The sequence below is a fragment of the Leuresthes tenuis genome, unplaced genomic scaffold (genome assembly GCF_036924035.1).
Source record: "Leuresthes tenuis unplaced genomic scaffold, fLeuTen1.0.hap1 SCAF_12, whole genome shotgun sequence".
NCBI lineage: Eukaryota > Metazoa > Chordata > Actinopteri > Atheriniformes > Atherinopsidae > Leuresthes > Leuresthes tenuis.
In genome coordinates, this window is record NW_027325366.1 from 17,840,831 (window position 1) to 17,863,665 (window position 22,835).

Consider the following 22,835-nt stretch of genomic DNA (forward strand, 5'->3'; position numbering starts at 1 on the left):
CTATGCATCCTGATTCACATACTTTAAAACTCCTACACAATCTTTCAGTTCTACGCCGCCATGACTGGGGCTCTGGTGTTTTTTGTTGGTTTTTTCTTCCTTTTTTTTAATGTTTTTTTTTTTTTGCTTTTTCTCCCCCTCCCCCCCTCCTTCTTGTAAATCAGACCAGAGCAGAGCTCCTTCTCAGTGTTGTATTCCAAGGTGGAAACCAAAACTCTTTACATTCGAGTCCTGGGAAAGTCGATTCTTATCGGACTGCAGAGTAAGAAAAAAGAAAAAAGAGGGGGGAAATAAAACGGGAACACATTCCTTTAGATGAGCCCAAGCTTCCGACATGAAGAAAGCATTTCTTGAGATACACAGACATAATTATGTACATGGTTGGCGTTCTTTTTTTCTTTTCTTTCCCTCTTTTAAAGCCGCGGTCACTTGGGCTGTGAACTGATAATCGCACACATGACACACCCAAATAAAACATACAAAAATACTATATTTTTCACCTACCAAGAGTAAGACAGTTCTGCAATTAGTTCCATGCTGTGACAGAAAAAAAAAAATAAGAAGAAGTTACAACAAACAAACGAGAAACAGATGCTTTTCACGCACGTTTTTCTCCGAAATATATCAAAATATACATCTAAGCTTTGGAATTACCGAGGCTAGGACTAAAGCCAGTGCTGGGTTTGTCTCTTAATACACATGCTGCAGGGCGTAAGGGAGAGAAGACAGACGAGAGACACACAGGACAGAGAGATATCTTTGGTATCTGCACTTGTCAAAAGTTAAATATTTGGATTTTTGCTTTGGGATAGCGCTTGCGAGGTCCTACAACCTCACTTGGAGTAAAGCATTACACAAAGTGTCACTGAAGCCCGTCGCTCAGAGGTTCTGAGCCAGAGGGACACAGTCCATGCAGAGTGAAGGACCGTGATGCATAGTGTCACAGCTGATCAGAGTCTGTAGTGAAGAGACGATGTCATAGGAGGGGAGAGGTAGGGGGAAGGGGGAGGTTCGGCGACCGCAGGATGTTTTCCTGGAGACAACGGGGGTCATGTCCTGGGACTACAGTGTACAGATGAGGAGGAGACAGACGCACTGTGAGACGCAGGAACAGCATTTTCACCACAGTCCTTGAGAGAGAAACAGTTGAAGGAGGAGGAGGAGGAGGGGAGGTGGGGAGGGGGTGTCCTAGCAACAGTGCTCAAGATAGACAAACACACAATGTCCTGAGCAGGTACAGTGTGCACAGGATTAACCCTCAGTGTGTATTTAAAAAGAAAAAAAAAAAAACTTCATAAAATAAAAACACCACCCAGCTACTACCACATTGGATCGTGCCCGTCAGGAGAAGCCCGCTCAGTCCCCGTCCGGTCCCCCTCCGATCCCCGCCCCCAGGCACTGAAACCGCTGCACCGTCAGGGCGCCACGTTCGCACGCGATAAAAAGCAAACTCTTTACAAGACGAGCCGAGGACTCAGGGGGGGGACCGCGCCGCCCTGATTCGGTGCCGAGCAGCGAGGCGGGGGGGTTGGGCGGGACGTGGGCGTTTTGCTCATATACAATCAGGTTTAGAAGTCTTTGGTTAACGTTGGTACCACGGGAAACAGAGCGGGCTGCCACAGCGCACGGGTCAGGTGGGAAGACACGCACATACCTGCACCTGGTCAGAGAGACACTTAGAAACAGAAAACAGGATTGTCAAACTTAAAAAAAAGAAAAGAAAACATAAAGGGGGACATCTGTTTGTTCAACAGAAAATAACTTAAGTGGCAGCAAACGAATACAGTTAATGAAAATCAACTTTTACCTCAAGTCACAACAAATAACTCTGTTTTAATGCTGAAAGACATCAGTGTGCAGCAGAAGTACACAAAAAAAATAAAAGGTCAAAGAAAAGACAGCAGACATTCATGAGCACTGGTGTGTAATCTGTCTCCCCCCTGTGGCAGTTTGTTTTCCACAACCCATCATAAAGTACAGGTATGAGCAGGCTTCTCCACTGACACAAGTTTAAGTATTTGTCTTTTTTTTTTTTTTGTCTTTTTTTTCTCTTCTTTTTCTAAAGAATTTTTAAAGATTTTTAAGAACATTTTCCTTATTCCTTAAGTAGATTAAAGCAGGTTTTCACTCAGTCTTGAGTTAGAAATGAGGTATACAACAGCTTCTTTTGCCTTACTGGTGCCCCACGCGTCCATTATCGACAAGAAGGACCAGCAAACCAGTGTGGTCGGGGCGAACGTTAACTCGGTGCCTGGCTGATCCGAGACAGCGTCTCCACGTCTCGCCGCCGCCTACTGACAGTGGAGCACTAAAAGCCAAGTCGGTGCCAAAAAAGTACGGGTTGTCCGCAAACTGCAGATCTACCAAAAAAACAAACCTCGAAGTTGGCTCGGCAATGACTTGCTTAAAGCCTATAGTTGATCAGTAGAGGACCTCAATCCCAGACAGCAACAAAAATAAGTCTCTTGTTGCGCACTTTTCGAAAGGAAAAAACTAAATAAAATCACTGGAGGATGGAGAAAAATACACCATAATGGTTTGCAGACTGCCCTCACGGTTCTTTCTTTAAGACACACGCGCACACAAACACACCCACCTGCTGGAATTATTAGTAAAGCTTTTCTCACAGGTATCCCCCCCCCCCAACCTGTCTGAGTCATACCTAAAACACATAGGTAGCAACATAATCTTCAAACGCTCTAAAATGCCCAAAGTACACTGTGTATTATTTCAGTGAAAACAATGCACTGGGTGAGCTCAACGCTCAAGTTCTCTCACTCACACACACTCACACACACACACAACAATGCTACAATGCTCATGTCTTCTACGTAACAATAAGGCATAAATGATAAGGTTAATCTTCTGTCAAACTAAGAAAGCCAGTGATCTTGCCCTCTCACACTATACAAAAAAAAATGAAAGGCATAAAGTAATAGTTTAAAAAAAAAACAACAACAACAAATGATTGTTAAAGACAGCACAGCAAATCCCAAAGTCCACAATTAATAAAAAAAAAAATAAAAAAAAAAGATTTAAGATCAGATGTCTCAGAGTCTCCTAACAGCCAGGAGCGCCGTAGCGAGCCCCTTCAGTTGGGGAAAAAAATCAAAAAAGAAAAAAAAAACGACGCTCGGTCGGTGGCGCGCCATCGCATTTCCTCAGTTTTTTTTTTTAGTTTTTTTTTTTTTATTTAGTTTTTTTTCTTCCATTTTTTGGTCTTGTCAGTTTAAAAAAAAAAGCAACGAAAAAAAAAGAAAATAAAAAAGATCCGGGGTGATCCCTCTTTCTTTCTTTCTTTTTCTTCTTTAAATTATGATAAACACTACATTCAGTCTTGATAACGTACTAGTTCAAATATAAAATATGAATATCTTACAAGTGTTTATATATATATTTATATGTATAGAGTTAAGAAAAGATCGTCTCTCTAATTCTTAAGTCTTTCCTCAGATAAATATTTCAGTAACATCCTATCGGTGCCGGCCGGTTTCGTCGTGCTCGCAAAACGCAACTGCAAACGGCACTGGAGCAGGTCTGAGTTCTCCGAGGGGGGGGGGGGGGGGGGGGGGGGGGGGCGTGACAGGGTCTAAAAACCAGCGACACCTGCAGCCAGACGCCAACACCGCCTGGCTGCAAAGAGAAAGGCTTTTGCTTTGGCAAGAAGGATCTCAAAATAATATCTAAACCTGGAAATACCCCATAAATAGTAGTACTAGAAAATAGCAGTAGTAGGTTGTCCTTTAATGTACGGTTCCTATGTGTGGTTCAATAGTATAAACTCTGAATGGCGGGCCAGACAGTACTCATACATTCTACAATGTTCTGTACACAGAAGTGTCTACAGGTTAACCTTATGTTGAAGTGCTGCTGAGGTATATTCAGTCAAATAATTCAAGAGAGAAGAAGCACAAATGGACAAACGGCCACCAAATAATCACTGCAATAATTCATTTCGATGCTACTTTTGTGTGGAGTTCAGCTGAATGTGTAGCACATAATGGCGCTTTATCCCACTGCTATGTTAGGTAAGATAGTTTGGCAGGTTGTTTTTTTTTCTTTTTCAAACTAGTCCACAGATTTCGGGAGCAGCATACTATCTGTTAACACACTGGTTCAGAGTGGTGTCGCTGAGAGGAGGCGAAGAATGTTCTCTGGTGATCAGATCTATGCATTTACATCGATGAGGTCCAAAAAAAAAAAAAAAAAAAAACAACTTCTTTTTTCACAGGATGTACTCGTAAAGCTATCGGGAAGCATGCAGGCCCTCTAACAGTTTGGCTCCCATCGGGAGCTTCAGCAGCAAGTTGTTAAAGCTAAGTTTCTGTGGGCTGCACCCAGCAGCACCGAATCGGAGGAAATCTGGCGAGGGTCGAAGCGGGAGAGGTTAGAAATCGCCTTGGGAGGGTCGAGATCGTCAAAACTTGTGTGCTCGGACAGGCGGAGCAAACTACTGAGGAAAAACCACTTTGGTTAAAGCTGTTGTTTTATGGCTGAATATTAGCACAAAACCAAAAAACAAAAACCCTTCCCCACTATGGTCCAGAAAAATCCAAAACCGCTACCACAACAGATCCGAAAGTGAAAAAAAGAGAACAAAAAGGGGCCATCGAATGGCTCAAAGAAAACCAGATCAAGCAGTAAGGGCGAGGCCCATGTGGTTAAAAAAAATAACAGTAAGAAGAAAACTCACACCCCAACCCACCAATCCCTCTTATTTTTGGTAAGTTGTGCTGCCAATTAAAAATTGAGCCATGAGACTATTTAATCAAATCAAACGAATGTAATCTTTGGAAATGATCATCAAAATATTGCATTTCTATATTCTGTTGACAATGAGGAGATTCTGTACTCATAAATATATCGACTAGACTAAGCTACAGCGACTACACACAGCAATTATCTTAAGAAATCTTTTTGGTATATCTTAAAGTACGCAAGTCAGTCAAATGACTGCAGACAGAATAAAAAGGATTTCATTCCTCCCCAAACAGGCAGACCGCAGCTCATCAGTCCAGTTTTTTTTTTTTTTTGGTACAGATACTGTGCACAAGTAGATACGACAGTACTACTATTTAAAAAGAAAAACATAAAAACCACAACACAAGCAACCCCGTTAGGCCGATGCCACCGTACGTCCGGGGCACGTTCCACGGCTGACTAAATCCCTCCTTAAAAACGCGCCGCAGAACCAAGAGGATCTACTTCCCGCCCCTGAACGCACACGTACTGTACAGTTTTCCAACGGATATCACAAGCCACACCGCTCTCATTAAGACGCAGCACTGCCCGTCCGCAGCTCGCTCTAAAGCTCTCAATGTAATGTCTTATCCTTATTCATACCGTCGTTTTACAGCGGCATCGGCGGCGCCTTCGCTGCCGTGGCAAAGTGTAAAACTCAGTGTTTCCAGAAGAGAGACCCGGAGAGACGCGCGCACCGTCCCTCCGACCCCTTAAAGCAATGATAACCTTTATATCGGCCACTTATTACTTGTTTTTAAAGCCTTATAACCACGATTAAAAAGTGATAGTTTGAAAGTTAACTTAAGAGTAGACTTACAAAGTTCTGAAAATGTCAAAAAGAAAAAAATATACAGACAGCAAAGATAAGAGAAGAAAGTTTCTAAAATATAACTTTGATATGATAATAATCAAGGCCTGTCAAAGAAATATACAGAAGAAGATAATCAAAGATGGGGCGACACACAAACCCCTGTTAGTGATGAATCTCGTGAAATTAGTAAAATCAGTCGAGTTTGAATGTTAAAAGAGTTTTTTTGTTTTTGGTTAGAAGTATTTCAGAGAAGATTCTGAGCTAGAAGTAGGAGGATATATGTACAAAATATGAACAGCTTGATGGTGCCGAGGATGTTTTCCTCCTGGACACTTGTTAGGGTTCATGACAAGCGGCAGGTGTCCATCTGGCTTCTGTTTGTGGAAAAAAAAAAAATCTCCAGGAATCATAACAGGGGACGGGGGGGAAAAAAAATAAAAGAAATCAAGCCCAATCTTATTGGAGGTCATTCTCTTTTTGGTGGCAGCAAAAGGATTAAATAATGGTAGATACAATGGAACGAATGTGGGGTTGTTGGTGAAGCACAGAGCAAACAACCACCCTGTTCCTTACATGGTGTCATAGGAGTAGTGCTCGACGTAGGAAATGGGGCATTTGTTTTGGGATGCAGCCCGACTGGCTTCACTGAGCCTTGGAGGCAGTGGTAATGGTCGAGGCTTGCACAGGCACGGCCGCCGTGGTGGCCTGATGGTGGGCGTCAGCGGTGACCTGGAGGCCCCCCGTACCGGCCGACACCAGGCTGACGGGGTTGCTGGTGAGCAGCGACAGGTTCTGGGGGTTCAGGAAGAGCGGCGTGGTCACCAGGTTGGGGGTGTTAGCAGCCGAGGTGTTGGCGAACAGCAGGTTACCACCTTCGAGGGAAGTGATGGGGATCGTGCCGCCCGATGCCAGTGCTGCAGAGGGGAGAGAGCGGCAGGTTGTGATTTACAGACAGAACATGGCGAGGAGGTGACTGCAGAAGGTGGGATGAAACATGACTTGTAAGGGAAAAAATGATCGCTCAGCAGGAATAAACCTAATGGGCGTGGCCTCACTTACTTTGCTCTTAGGCAAACACATTGTGTCCTCATTACACACATAACACCATGAGGTCATCTCGACAACAATGTTGTATTCATCTTCATTTGCTAATCAAATCATCTCGCTTTATTGTAAAAGTCAGATCTGGTCCTCCATCTGCATTTCCCTCCCCAGTAACTCTGTCCCGCTTAACAAGTAAACGCGAGCACACAGTCTAAGTATCAGATAATCCTGATCACATTTGGAGAATCTTCTTTTATTCTCCTGTTTGAAAACCTGCGAATGGAAACCGACACAAATGTCATATTTCCACATTCAATAGTTTACGCCCTTTCAGCCCTGACATCATGCACACCATAGCCCTTTCTCTGATAAATTCAATTAAATAACCATGCTGTATTAAACATGCTGTTGCACTGGATTAAGCATTTGTCATAGTCACTGTTTGATTCCTTCATTCTAAACCTCTCTGGATCAGTCCGGTAAGCTGTTGCATAAACTGCAGATGCTAAAAACTGGGGCGATTTTATACGACCAGTTTAATGCAGAAGGGATTTCAGTCACAGTTTGTCAAGCTAATAGGTAATTTGCCTGTTCACCGTCTCATTTGTTCAACTTTAACAAGGAAAGAAAGTTCACACAGTGGCGTTTTGAACACCTACTGGTGATTAAAGGATTCCCATAGAAATGACTGTGGAAGTGCTTATGTGTATTGTTCCAGATTTCGTACTCAAGCATTTATACAAGTCATTATAGAAAAACGTGAGGAGTCCTAATTAAAAATGAGAATTTGAAATGGAATCCTGCCTCTTCTTAAGGCCCGGTACCCTAAACTGTTGATGTAAATAAAACTTTTGGCCTTATTCACATCATTACAAGCCTCAAAGTTTGTTAGTCAACTAAAAACGAGCAAAGTGTCAATCGCATTATTTCATATGAAAAATAAAAATCTACTTAAATTCATTAATCATGACAGGCCTAATCCCCAGAATTTTTATCATAAATAAACACTGTTTTTGCTGGATTTTTCCTCATCACTTCCTGCCACAACCTGAGATTTCTCTCCCAAAAAATCTTGACATAAATAAATAAATGTTGGGAATCACGGTGCATTTTTGTATTTTGCTGGTCTAGAAAGTCACGTAACAGCAGGTGTTCACTGGGTTGTCAGAGTGCTGGTACACACCTTGAATGGTAGCCAGGGTACTGTTACTCATGAGAGCAGGACCCAGAGCGCTGCTGAGCCCCCCTGGAGTCAGACTGAGGAGGGCGCCCCTGAACACACACACACACACACCATCATCATTTAGAGAAATACAGAGGTCAACTCCGCAGAGGTCAAAACGAGAGGTCTTGTTTGAACGTGGCGCGTACTGACCCTGGCGCGAACTGAGAGGAGGTCATCAGTCCTGGGCTCAGCCCTGCGGCGGCAGCCATTGCTGCAAAGTTGGCGCTGCTGGGCAACTGGGCAGCGCTCTGCAGCGCCGCAGACAGCCCTGGGGACGCCACCATCACCTGCCCCGTTCCTAAACTCGTAGCGACAGATGTTGGGGTCTGGGTGACGACCGTCTGCGCGTGAATGCCAGCTTTGCTGTCTGTGGATGTAGTCATCGAAGACGGGCTTAAACACGGAGAACTAGTTGATATAGGTGCAGTGGAGATGACGGATGCAGTGTTTGTGGCTCCGACTGTTGTGCCTTTGTAAAGACAAATAGAGGAGAAATTGAATTTTACCCTGTGCAAAGAATGCGCTCATCTCTGAAGACTGCTTAGATAGAACTCTACACCTTTAACCCTCAAACCCTGTTGGCTGCAGCTGCTGACCTTCACCTCTGCTTTAAATACTCGATTCTACCTAACAGCACACTGTTGATTTGAAGATATTCACCCACACATGTTCAAATAAAAAAAGGACAAATAGGATAAGGTGCAAATTGTACATGGGTTTATAAGAATTGTTTTGTTTTCCATAAAGTTGGACAGATAATGGCCAGACAACACAATCTAACAGCTAATAACTTGTGGCTAATCCCCATTGTTATGTGCAATTAGATACACATCTTTAATTTCTTAAACCATGCGTGTGTGTGTGTGTGGTGGAAAGCGTGTGAACAAAGCTATAGGTGAGCAGGTTATGTTCCAGCTGTAGGCAGAGGAGGGGATGATGGAGGGGACAAATTTGCTTATTCATAGATAAGCACACTGAAGCAGAGGTGTAGAGTTACAGCGAAGCCGTTTTAGGGTATAAATGGGTTCTTTTCAGGGGAAAAATGTATAAATATGTGGTTCTGATAAACAGACGAGTTTTAGTGCTTCAATCAAAGCCAGCTGTAGAACTTAAAGGCAAAAAGCGCTGCGCACGCTCACCTGTGAAAGACAAGCTGGTGCTGGTGAGAGGCATCACTGGGTTTACAGTCAGAGTGGTGGATGTGTTAATATTTGGACTGCTGACAAGGCTCGCTGTGCTGGCCACCTGTTCAACAGAAAACCACCGAGTACTGAATGAGCTTCCACGTCTTTACACATCATTGAACTGCAGGTACAGACACACAACACGACAGAACAACCTCAGACAGTTTTAAACCGACAGAACAAACGGTAAGAACTTTGAACAACATACAAAACAGTAATCGATCGTTTACCAAAGGGCTGCTGGGGGTAAAGATGGTTTTGATGGGGTTGCTGCCTCCTCCGCTGCTGCCACTGCTTGGGGGGTTGATCCTCTTCTCTTTCTGTCGGCGATTGCAGAACCAGACCCGGATCACCTCCTTCTCCATGTTGAGCTGGTCAGCGATCATGGTGATCTCTTCAGAGGTAGGTTTTTGGTTCTGCTTGAAGAGGGCAAAAAAGCCAGGGATTCCCTGTGAGCACTGAGTGGACTACTGCACTGTGTTTTCAAAATCTACCAAAGGGATGGATATTATGACCCAAAAATGTATATTCTGACAGTTACACAATTAAAAACATGTAAATACGACAAAAACTAATTTCTCTGCCACCGTGATTGTTAATGCCGGTAACACGAGTTTCTCACCTCCAGAAAGCTCTTTTCTAAGGCCACTCGAATGTTGGTCTCGATACTGGTCCTTTTCTTCCGTCTGCGGTTAATTCCCTCTATGCCCATGCCCGGGGAGCCCAGGGCACTGGGGCTAGACAAGGCCTGGTCAGATGTCAGGTTCTCTGCACAAACAGCACCGACACAAAGGAAGGGAAGGAAGGTAAAGACAAGGTATGCATTGAAAAGATACAAAGCCCATCCCTCTGCCGGTGCTGGCAGAGCTATTTAAAGGGTTGAGTGACACCTCCCCCTATCGCTTGTGTGTGAGCGTATGTGTGAGAAACTGTGGGCAATACTGGGTTCAAGTACAGACCACTGACCCCGCTGTGCCCATTGCAATACAGTAGAGAACAGATTTAAGCGAATACTCGATCATTCAGGTGGGTTCAGGGACAAACCTGCATCGTTGAGCCACTTCTCCAGCAAAGGCTTGAGTTTGCACATGTTCTTAAAGCTCAGATTCAAGGCCTCAAAGCGAGAGATGGTAGTTTGGCTGAAGTCGTTTCCATACAGCTTCCCCATGGCCAGGCCAACATCACCCTGTGAGAAATACAAGTAGTATAAGTTATTAAGGTTTCTCTCATCTCCTGACACCGATTAAAAACTATTCTCTGTTCATCAAAACGACATATCTAAACCTTTTTTCCCCCATGAAAACAAAACCCATCGTGTGGCCTCGATAAACTTTACAATATCGTCTCTTTCAATATGTGTCACTCTATAAATATATGCAAACTGCTCCACACCCCCATTTTTACTGCTCACCTGCTGTTCCTCAACTTCAGCTCTGCTCAAACTAGTTCTACACAACACACTCACAAGCTGTAGTAGAGGAGCAATTCAGCCATATGTTTGAACTGGAGATTGATGACAAACAAGAGGAGCAAATTGTACAAGGTCTCCTTCATCTGTGTCTTAATGTCTGTTAAAAATCAAACCTTTTCTTTCTGATCTGTTTTTTTGTACAATCATTTGCATACTGCTTTTTTATTTCATGAGCAATAGAAAAAAAGGTAAATACACCTGATTTTCATGGGAGAGGGTATTTGAATTAATAAAACTAGTCTGACCGTGAGTTATTTACACAAATATACATATGAAAACATCCGCAGGTGCTCACTGTCAAAAGAAAAACACACATTTGCAAATCTAAATATGACCGAACCCGTGGGGATCTCTTTAGTGTTACACACACCTGCGTGAAGCCCAGTTTGATTCGTCTCTGTTTAAAAGTCTTGGCAAACTGCTCCAGTTCCTCAAGATCACTTGGCTCCTCCAGGGTGGGGGTGTCCAAGCGTTTGGGTGGTGTCTGACTCTGGGGCAGGGACTGAATAGGTGTGGCGGCTGTTGTGCGGGTTGGAGTTGCAGGCTGGAGAGCACGGAAGCACAACAAAGGTGGATGTTTTTAAAGGTTTATTTAAAAAAAAAAAAAAAAAAAAAAAAAGGTCTACAAACCAACGAGAATCAGAAGTGCGTAACTGTGGCAAACTCTTCAGAGTTTAGCAGAGATGCTCATATAATTACCAACCTGAGTTGCAAGGGTGATGCTTGGTTGAGTCGGCAGGAGGTTAGCTTGGCTTTGAGGTAGTTGAGTTAGAAGACTCTGCGCTTGCAATATGCCTAAAAAGCCAAAAGTATGAAAAGAACGGTAAGACAAGTTAAAACAAAAGCTTCACCAACAATTCAGCACTTGAAATCTCTCCCTCCTCTTAATTCTGCAAACAAACCAAACGGCACCAGTGTTTTACTCACTCTGTTGGGCCTGCGGTGTCTGTGAGATGATGAACTGAGCCGGCTGCAACTGCGTGGCTATTGGGTGGCCAGGCTGAAGCAACACAAACTGAGGCAGACTTAGATTCTGCTGTTGTATCTGCTGCGGGAAAAGGGAATGCCAATGAGTAGCGGCTTAAACCCCAAACCTGGAGTCCAGATTTGCAGAAACGCCGGTGACTTACAGGGGCGAGCTGGATAGGCTGCGACAGGGGCAGCTGGGTAATAGGTGTGGCTGCGGAGGCTGAGATGTTGGCCCCGGTGGTGCTGTTCTGCTGGCTGGCTGAATGTTGCACGGCTGCAGCCAGGAGCTGGGCCTGGGCCTGTTGGAGCAACAGCTGCTGCTGTGCTGGGGTCAGGGTCAACTGAAGAGACAACAACAGAGGAAGACACATGAATATAGAAATAAGAGGTGAGAGAAACGGTAGTGGGAAGACAGATGAAGTAGGAAGTTGTAATACATAAAAGGCTTAAAGATAAATCATACAGACTGGTGAGTAAGTGTCACAAGAGTTGAGTTTTGGCTTCGATACCCATGAAAAGTGTCATATCTATGGTAGATATAAAAGAATTTTACAAAGCATGATAATTTCTTGTGTCCTAAATCACACTTAAATTACATTTAGCCTTGTTCTAGTACGATTAACAAAAACAGGTCGCTTACTGCTTTTGCCATCTGTTTCAATAGCTCAATTTCAGTCAAGACAGCAGCTCTGTCTCTCCCACTTTCTCTTTGATTATTCCAACTGGTGCACACCTTCTGCCAAATGGCGTTGCACCAGATTTTCCGTTTACCGTGTCAAACTACAGACTCTTCCTGTAAATCGACCGACTGAATTTCACTTTTCACAAAGGTATCAAAGTATTATTGAAACTTTGGCTACCTTGACATCACAAATATGAGCCTTCACGGGCGAATGGAGGGAGGACTCATGCAGCGGAGCCGAGCACAGGTGCAAATGAGCATGTTGATGTCATGTTCAAACACACATCTATATGCATGGCAAACATTCACTCCTGCATAGCACAGCAGCAGCCACGTCAGCCGTGTGGTTCTCAACCACAGCCAGGCCTCAGGGAAACATGGATGCGGTGTGCGTCTCATAGCTGGTTCGACGATTAATGTTCAGGCACAGAGACCATGTCCAAACCCGTCCCACCATTTTCTGATATGGAAGAATTTGGACATAAGACCAATAACCATACGAATGAGCAGGCAAACAAGCAGATGAGACACCGGCTTTATCCTCGGGGGCAAACTATCATTTTACCAACCGTGTCTTTAAGACAGGGTTGAACAAATTTAGGCGTCATCCCAGAATGCATGGCAACGACCAGGTCTTAATTGAGAGCAATGAGGCCACTTACTCCAGCAATCTGTCCCCCGGCCAACATTAGCTGGGTTTGAGGCAGTACGCTCTGCTGGACGGAGGTCGGAAGAGCACCCGAGTCTTCCGACTTAGACTAATGAAGGTGAAGCAGAAAGGGGGACTTAGAGGGGAAACCTTCCAAGAGGTACACCGTGAGTCTTAATTTCATGTTGCAGTCATTAAAGTAAAGTAAAATAAGACTGAGCAGCTCAAACAAATATCTAATTAGGACATAATGTAACACCCAAAATAAAAAAAGAACACACTGAAAATACAAAGGAAATAAAATGTCCATGCTACCTGAGTGGCTTTGTCAGAATGTGCCTGGAGTCTTTGAAAAGTGAGAGGAATTTGAATTAAAAAGGCAGCGATAAAGTGGGTATTTAAAATGTGCTGCAGCCTTCAGAGACAAGGAAAGTGAGGCGAAGGGAGGGGAGAGCTGAGATGCTAATTAAAATAACTGTTATGCAGTACATGTAAATTCTGCATAGATTTGCATATTCTCGGCCATCTGTTTCCGAGCAACCGCAGAGCAGCTAATTAGCATACAGGGTTGATTAATCTGCCTTGTTGCCAGGCGACACTGAGAGAGCCTGGCTCATTTAAATGAGTCCTCTCTGCTTGTGAATGTTTGCGCGCAGATGAGCTTCCCTTCAAACTTCATTCCTTATTTTCAATTTAAAGGCACATTTATGCAAACACATTCTCAGTTCAACATTTGTTCACTCGACAAAAACAGGAAAACAAGAAGTGACTTTGGGTAAAGTAGGTGATGGTGTGCATGCATGCGTGCATGGTGTGGTACCTGTTGGAGGAGGGCTTGTGCGTGTGCATTAGAGATTGTTGTTGGCACCATCTGCCTCTGAAAGTCCAATCCATTGATTTGGATTCCTGAGGACGGAAATACAGTTGAAGTGTGCCAGAAATGGAGATAAAAAAAATGTTCTGGGGTGGTTTGACTGACAATACAATCTACACTCTTGACATAAAATCACATATGAGGAGCACAAGACTGAAAACTCAATAGAAGTTGACTCATTTAGAGCCTACACAAAAAGGTAGAGGCAAACCGTTTCTTCAACAGCATCAGCCTCATCACACGCTTGAAACAACACAAAGCTGTGCACTGAATCTTCAGCATTCCCTGCGTCTTTGATTATTTGCATCTCAGTAACGCAAAAGCACTGAGACGCAACAAAGCAGCACAATATTCAACAGATACAAATAAGGGAAACTGTCCTGAAAGGAAACCCGCTAATATCTTCAAGAGAGCCACAAAGATTGACAGCAGTGAGGTTTCTGCATTGTGCTGTAAAAAATGTTAAACCAACTGTCGTCTGTCATTTTGACACCTGTTGAATGAGGAGATTAAACTCAACACATCCAGATTTCAACCGAGCCAAAAAGAAAAAATAATATATATATATATAAAACAAGGGCTGGAGATCACTCACCGGTGTTCCCGTCACCACTTTCCATTGCACATTTAGTAGTTTCTGACTGATTATTCACTTTAGCATCTGAAAGAGCCAAACACAGACATAGTGAGACACACTGAAAGCCGCTGCCGCTAAAACCGAAAAAGCCTGTGTCAATGATTTGAGGGGTGTTGTCACTTTGACAGTTCCATTCGGCAAAAGCATTTTGAGAGAGCGGAATGCATTACCTAAAGAAATGTAAGGAAACAGCACACTACCTTGTGTCACATTCATGTAAAAAAGATTCTCATAAATTACCTTTCAATGCAAATGGACCACATCATCCCTTCCTGTATCACACAATACCTCCAACCAACAGCAAAAAAACCAGCTGAGCTCCTTCACAGCCTCATTAAAAACTCACCCGCTCTTGTTCCACCTGTGTTTTCCAGCATGGTTGCTGAACCTATCAAATGCAACTGCCTCGGCCGGGCAAAAACCCACCAACAGGGTGTCCCAGAACTCACTTCCTCCTCCCACTCCTTCCTGTCTCCACTGGTCAGCAGCGAGCACGGTTCAATACAACCGCAGGCGCACACACAGACACGGTGTTAGTGTCCACCACACGGTCTGCTGAACAACACTGGGATACGCACACTGGGAAAGCCAACAGGGTTTAGGCAAACAGCTCTCCTTGTCTCCCTCTTTTCTTTTCTTGTGGCTCTGCCCCTCTCTCTTCTGCTGTGCCTACTTTGCACTCCCTCTCCCTCTCGTGTGCCAAGATTGTCTGTACTTCTGAAAAAGTTCACCCTCTCCCTCTCTTGCTGGAATGAAACAAAACGACAAGTGCAGCTGGCGGCCTCCTCCCACCCCACCCCCCCCCCCACCACCCCCCTCCTCCAACTCTATAATGAAGCATAATCAGTATTCAGCTGATTAAAGGCGTATGCAAATCTGCCTCTGCCTCGTTAGCAATGCAAGGCTTTGAAGTCCTGCGAGCAACGCATTTCACACCAGGCTCTGAAAGCTTTCTGCATAATTTAAACCCCTATAAATATTTATCAGCTCATTAGCATATTAATTGGATGGCTTTTGGAGGACGATAAAAAACAGGGGAATAAGGACGACAGAGAGAGGAGGGAAAAAGTGCTCAAACTAGCAGAGGATGGGAGGCAGCAGCACAAGACCAATTACCGTGCGAGTGCAGACCTAAAAAGTAATTAGCTAAGAGTAGGTAAAGGGCTGAAGATATCCCAGAATGCAGTATGAGGCCTGTCGGCAGTGGTCTCTGCATGTTAGCAGGGTGGACCACATTAATAGAGTGGCTGTGACTGCTCGCTCAGAACATCACCAGGAGTGGTGGAGAGCGGGCCAAACTGCTACAAAGGAGGGGGAATGGGTGTGGGTGGGATGGGGAGGGGGGCTCACTCAATCGGAAATAAATAACTCCACATTAATCCACCACAAGCCTGTCATTACTGCTAGACCCCCCGTGGCTACAGCATTCCACAGCGAGTGACTTCAGAAAGTGGGTGGCTGGGTTGTCTATGTTTATGAAGTGTAGGGGATTAACATATTTAGATTAGCCTTACATTCCATTAGTGTTTCATTTTTGGGGCCCTTTAAAATTCATTTTCTGTATGAGAGCCAATTCAGCGGGGAAATAGCCAAGCTACGAGGCTGCACAGGTGTCCAGCGAATCAGAGTGACTTGAGTGGAATGCGTGGCTGTATTTTGGTCTACAGGGGAAGGGGCTTACCAACTAAATCCACAACAACTGCTACTGGCTAAAACTAATCAACCTCTGCACTTATCCCACTGCCCAAAGAAATGCATTTACATACAAGCTGACCAAATCAACAATGCCAAGAGGGTGTTAATACGCAAGTACAGAAAACCAGACTGGTCTGCAAAGTGAGAAGAGAGACTGGTATTTACAGATGTAGCCCAAAAATACCACAAACACTAATAGAAACTTTTATAAAATAAAGAACAAATCAATGTTTTTCTTTGAACGCATTATAAACTGCCTGTTGCTTATTCATGGTCACCGCAAAGCGTTATTTTAATCCAATTATTCATCAGTCGATTTTCAAAATGATTAAATAAATAAAAACTAAAATCAATTGTCTGACCAACAAATCAGCACCAAATGAATCAATTTCTTGTGATGTACATAGAAAAAGAAAAAAAATAAATAAATAAATAAATAGGAGGATGGAATCGATCAATACACATACATATATATATATATATATATATATATATATATATTTTTTTTTTTATTTTTTTTTTTTTACATATTCGGTTGCTTTGGTTAAGAATTCAAAATGCTACCATTTGCAGTGGCTGGAAACAAATATTTCAGCCTTTTCCCATTACTTCTACCTGACTATTACTACCAACCTGCTACATCATAGATGGTTCCCAACTGAAGATCAAGACACCAAATACACTTATTAACAGCCTTACTTAGTCAGGTGATAATGTGTTTTTTAACAGAAAACAACCATTTGGAAAACCCCACTATGAACTAAATTTTAACAATACATTTCCTATCATCTATACCATAGTTTTTAGTTTAACTCTAGCCAACTGATTGCCAACAAAATAGGACACCAAATGTAGCAAATCCTGTCATCTCAACAAGGTGTGCCTGAGAGGTCAACAGACTGATCTCAACTTCCTACTTTCAAGCAGCCAAATGAGAAAACAAAGGAGAAGTGAATGCAAAGGCAGCTACAACTAGCACATGCAAACACATGTACAGTTATTATTGACCGAATGACTTGCAAAGCCTTGTCATGGAACAATGCATCATACAAATATCCTGCAAAGACAATTTCAGACCGCTATCTCATTAACACTCTAATAAGGGAAGGCTGGCTGAATACTGCAGAGACGTTAACATGAGCTGAGAGATTCAACATGAGGCAGAGCTAAACTTAATTAGCACATCCTCATTCTGCCCTACAACCTACATTCATGTTAAACACAGACTACACCAAGACCACTTCACCACATCTGGGTCAGTTTGGGCATGAGATACAGTTTTTAATGGTCACGATGGTTTGGTCTAGACAAGACTATGTTTGAATTTGAAGCAATTAACAGAGAAAAACAAAGCTCCCTTGCTAAAAGCAAGATCAATTTGAATATTCATACAATTTAAAACCTCTACTTACACGTTGTATTACACTAAAACCATCTGGAAACAGAGTAGAAAGTGCAACACACAGGATGCAGTGTAATTTGATGAACAGTAATGGGGCTAACACTTCTGTAAGCTACTGTGGTATCTCTCCTGGGTGGTCATTAAGGAACTGTATATAGACTAGGTGGAAAATTCAATTTAACCAAATTAAAGTGGGGTTTCTCAGGAAAGACAAGGAGGAATATTCAACTACCTCCAATAAGCACATGCAAGAAGTTAGCCCCATGATTCATTGCTACAGTTTGGTGCAGACAGCTTGAATTCACATGTGCGTTCACCAGCAAGGGAGATAATATTTGCATTAACCTTTGGTTATTCATGTGGCGTGAAAAATGCCGCACTTTTTCAGCTTCTAGAAAAAAAGGGTCCTCCACTGTTTACTTCATAACACTCCTTTTTTTTTTTTTTTTTAAGTCTCGCCCAGTCAAAGAGGGCACATTATCGCAGCTGCGACACTAAATTCTAAATAGTCTGAATATTTTCCTGTTAAAGCCTCTCTCCTCACAATGACTGCTGTGTTTTAAATCCGTTATACCCTGTAGGTGGCTAAAAAAAGGTTTAATGAAATACTGGCAAATGTTTATTAGTGATCTTGATTATGTCAGACACATGACAGCCATCAGGAACAACATGGTAGTTGTTGCTCGGTGAACGCAACAACTTGTAGGTCAACCATGAGCCTCCCTATTAAAGATTATCCCCTTTATATTCATCAGAAACAGGCACCTAAATTTACTTTTATCTGTTTGTGTTTCACAAAGCAAGTTTGTTGTGGTCTATCAAAACACTTAGTTTTATAGAAGCTGACATAAGCTGGCTGTTACTAGCCTTATTATTTTTTTTTTTTTTAGGCTAGATATTAGGCTCTCCATTAGGCAAATGTCTGCTGTATTTATAATGAGGCATTCTTGCATGCCACTGTTTAGTAAGGACTGACTCATTTTAATAGAAATCACCAGAAACAAGCAGTTTCAGTCCTGAGGAGACCACAAAACCTCCTATTATCTAAAATCTCCTTCCTCCACAGTGAAAAGGCTTGTCTGACTGGAGCCTTCGCGGAGGCCCTCTCTGTACTTTGAGATGGCATGTCCTGAATTTATTACAGCGGGTCGATGCATTATTCATAACAACTGTGTTTACATCAATGAATATTCATGATGGAACTACAAGGCTGGAATGAGGGTGGAACTGTAAAACTGATTAAATGAGAAAAGTAGCTTTAGTGTGGGGAAAACAGAATAATTTCTCATCTGTTGTTTAAGGTGCCTTGTTTAATGAATTAGGTAAGTCTGACATAAACTCACACATTTCCAGAAAGTCACCATATGCTAAAAACAAGACAATCATCTTGCAATACAACATATATGACAAAATAGCTTGAGATGTGATACACCTGTTGTAGTGGGCAAAGTGACCCTCGGATTTGACAAATAACAGTGCAGACAAAGAATAAAATTAGTCTATGGAAAGCCATAGATCTTGAGTCATAAAGCTGAACTTCTCTATGAAAACGCACAACAAAAAACGAGACTGAAGAAGAATCTGCATTTGGCATTTTTTTTTTTTTAAATCCCCCCTCCGACATCCAAATAAATCTGAAACCATGAAAAGTTAATAAGTAAAGATTCATTCTAAGACTCCCTGGAGCGTTACAACCAAGAAACACAATTATAATGCATCTGTCTAATTGTAATTATTTGACTCTGTCACAACCACTTCACATCATCATTAGAACTGTTTCAATTAATCTGCAAAGAAAGAAGAAGAAGAAGGAAAAAAACGGCAAATTAAACAGATTTTTACCATCTCATTTTTGCACCTTGCTTGTGTGTTACAGTTTAACAGCGCCATCTGTTTATCCAGGCAGTTTAACCCCTTAATATTTGACTAGCTCATTTGAGACAAACACCTAATGACATTAAGAGCAAAGATTTAATTGAACACCCAAACACAGCAGCATGGCGGTGGGCATACTAATTTTTAAGCCAAAAAACAACAACAAAAAAGAGTGAGAGAGACATGACTGTCAAAAGCTCAGTGGTAAGAAAGTAAACAGAAAAAGATTGTTACTTATCAAAGTAACCGTTTAACATTTCCGTGCTTCTTTAACACCAAATCAATTGTAACTGTAACAGCACGGAGACAAACAGTGCCATCAAGCTGTGTCTTGCCCGGTAGAGAGAATAATAAGAATGCCCTGCCTGTTATTACTGTGGCCTTCCGGAAGTGGGCCTCACCACCCCTCCCTGCGTCTGAGGGAAGGAAGGGGGGTACACAGGTACAAGCTTTGAATTCAGCACAGCCAGTCACAACACGGACCACAAAACAGGGCGTAACGAGTGTAATAAACCAAGTTTCCAAAATACCGTTGTGTCGGAGGCAATAAAATACGTGAAAGTAAATTATACGCTGTTGCGAACTGATCAACAGTCCGCCCGGGCAGAACAGCACCAACCCGATGCCTGACTGCTCCCACCTCAAGTTTAAAAAAAAGAAGAAAAAAAAAGTGTACGGCCCAACTTTAATCGAACTGTACTTTTAACACGAGGAGAAAAGCAGAGTCACCCACCACTGTTTATATCGTCCTCATTCACCAAACACCACAATCCTAACCGTAGCTCAGGTAAATCTAATAACGGCGAAAGTAAAGTTAGCTAAAAAAAAAAAAAAAAACCGACCGGACTAAGTTGTAGCCAGTTAGCCGCTCGGGTGGACAGGCGTATTGGGATTTATTTTATCCATCTTTTTATTTTGAAAACGCTCCCAAATCCGCTCCACCATGAACGGCGACGTCGACACGCATATTATTGTGCGGGGCAGGGTAAGCTTCTCAGCGGTTGATGGAATATGCTGAACTCCGCACTCTGGCTCGGAGGGGCCTGCATGAATAACACAACAGGCTGCTGTGGCTCCGCTGCGCCGAGCACAAAAGACAAGGGGGAAAACGCTCTGCAATAAAATTCACGTCGAGCCGAGGCATACCGAGCTGACGCCGTGCGTTTCACGAAAGCCAGGTGTGCCATGTTGACGTTAACATCCTTACAAACAGTGCTCGAAAACAACTGAGCGCAGCCACTGCCCGGCTGGAGAAAAAAATGAATATGCAAAGCTCGCTCAAAAGCCTCAGTGTGCATCAACACAAAGCCAAGCGTTAGCAGGCGAGCTAACGCTACCTGGCTAGCATCCTCATTTCAATCAAACTGCGTTCGTAAAATATATATGCGTTACATATGAACCAGAGTCACGACGGAGATTACTAATAAAATATGCTAAGTTGTATTTGTCGACAGAGGTATGAATATGTAGCGGCGTACAGCCGTCTAATCACACAAAGGGGGGAGGCATGTTTCCATGTAATTTGCCGTCGCACTGCAACAGCTCGTTTCCTCCACTGTCAAATTACAGTTGGCTAGCTGAGTGTAAACTAAAACTACGCTCCTTATCATCCTCATCAGCCGACCACTCTGCGTTTCATCTACATTCTGTTATCATAAATTGCGAGTAACACAGTTTGAATATGAGTATGAATATGTAAAATGCTGTAATCATTACCTGGTCCTGAACTCTCATCTTGACTCGCTGCTCCTCCGTCCGCCATTTTGAATATTTAACCCGAAATCCCAGCCCTGAGCCTGCTACACACACGCGCGCGCACACACACACACTCGCTGGTACAGACACGCGGACACACACACATACACACAAACCTGGACTGAGAAGGGAATAAGGTGTTTGCATTGTTGATAACTGTGGCTTATTAACATACTTGAATAATAACTTTCTTTTCGCTAACTATAAATGAATTAGAAAAAACATTGGGAGAACACCAGACCTACCTGTACACCGTTATCTCACCAGATAAATCAACAATACAGCTCTTCTGAACGTTTAAAATGTACTGTCTGGACTGATACTCTTCAATTACATTTTACCGCCACAAAGTCTTGAGATTTTTACAATTTATTAAGACTACAAAGCAAAGTTTTCAGCAGAAACAGCAGAAGAGTAACTACTTATCTCGTGTCTTATCAATCAAGGTGGAAAAAACTACAAATGGAAAAAACTTTTACTAAAGAAATCATCTAATCCTCATCAAGTCCTAATGAAGAAAACAACACATGATATATTACACCGTGTCATTATCTGTTTAATAAAACTAAGTCAAAATGCAGAAACAGAATGTGAAAAACTAAGTGCACCCCATGATTCAACAGCATGTAGAAACACCTTTAGCATCAATAACTTAAAATAATTGTTTTCTATAAGAAATTTTCCGTCTCTCACATCACTGTGGAGGGATTTAGGTTCACTCCTCTTTGCAAAATTTTTTTTTCTTCTTTTTTTCAAAGTTCTTCAACAACAAACTCGCTCATCCATGTCTTTATGGACCTTGCTTTGTGCAGTGGTGCGCAGTCGTGTTGGAACAGGAAGGGGTCATCCCCAAACTGTTTCCACAAAATTGGGCACATGAAATTGTTCAAAATCTCGGTATTCTGAAGCATTCAGAGTTCCTTTCATTGGAACTAAGGGCCAAGCCCAGCTCCTGAAAAACAACCCCACACCATAATCGCGTCTCCACTGCTCTAGAGTTCAGTGGTGTTGTGCTTTACACCACTGCATACGACGCTTTGCTTTGCACTTGGTGATGTATGGCTTGGATGCAGCTGCTCGGCCATGGAAACCCATTCCATGAAGCTCTCTACACACTGTTCTTGAGATAATCTGAAGGCCACATGAAGTTTTGAGGTCTGTAGTGATTGACTCTGCAGAAAGTTGTTGACCTCTGCGCACTATGCGCCTCAGCATCTGCTTGAATTTATACACCTGTGGCCATGAAAGTAATTGGAACAACTGAATTTGATTATTTGTATGGGTGAGTGATTACTTTTAGTAATATAATGTATCTCTGAGGCCTGCAGAGTCTGAGATGTAGCTCTCTTGGGTATTTTGACATTTTATCTGAGGATTTCACAGTCAGACCTTGGGGTGAACTTGCTGGCACGTCCACTCCAGGGAAGACTGGTAGCTTGTCTTGAATGTTTTTCACTTGTGAATAATTTTTCTCTCTGCAGAGTGATGGACACCAACATTTTTTAAACTGGCCTTATAAACCTTCTCAGATTGATGGACAGCAACAATTGCTTCTGTACGATCATTGCTGATGTCTTTCCTCCTTGGCATTGTGTTAACGCACACTTGAATGCTCCAGACCAGCAACCTGACAAAACTTTTACTTTTCTTCTTTTTTTTGCATGTAGAGCAGGACAATTCTACTTTAACATTTTGATATTTAAGAAAGATTTTAAAAATCCATACAAAGCATGAGGCAGCTGCAGACTGAAATTGTAGTAATTCGTGTTGCATTAGTCGTGATCTTTGTTAACATAACCTGATCTAAATTTGGTGCTTT

General features: G+C 42.7%; 1 protein-coding gene across 7 annotated transcripts; it reads right to left on the reverse strand.

Moving 5' to 3' along the window:
- Positions 1-139: 139 nt before the first annotated feature.
- pou2f1b (POU class 2 homeobox 1b) lies at positions 140-21,047 on the reverse strand. Of its 7 annotated transcripts, none has more exons than XM_072396749.1 (14): positions 20,978-21,047; positions 14,248-14,313; positions 13,599-13,684; positions 11,609-11,788; positions 11,406-11,523; positions 11,182-11,273; positions 10,849-11,022; positions 10,052-10,193; positions 9,630-9,784; positions 9,238-9,426; positions 8,963-9,068; positions 7,974-8,292; positions 7,782-7,870; positions 140-6,468 (listed from the first exon to the last, which is right to left on the reverse strand). In XM_072396749.1, the coding sequence occupies exons 1-14, from the start codon at positions 21,021-21,023 to the stop codon at positions 6,197-6,199; spliced, it is 2,034 nt and encodes a 677-aa protein (XP_072252850.1). In that variant the 5' UTR covers positions 21,024-21,047; the 3' UTR covers positions 140-6,196. The 7 variants fall into 7 exon arrangements, with proteins under 7 accessions (XP_072252850.1, XP_072252853.1, XP_072252852.1 ...); XM_072396752.1 differs by having other exon boundaries at positions 9,238-9,423; positions 9,630-9,775; positions 11,406-11,526; XM_072396751.1 differs by having other exon boundaries at positions 9,630-9,775; positions 11,406-11,526.
- Positions 21,048-22,835: the final 1,788 nt, after the last annotated feature.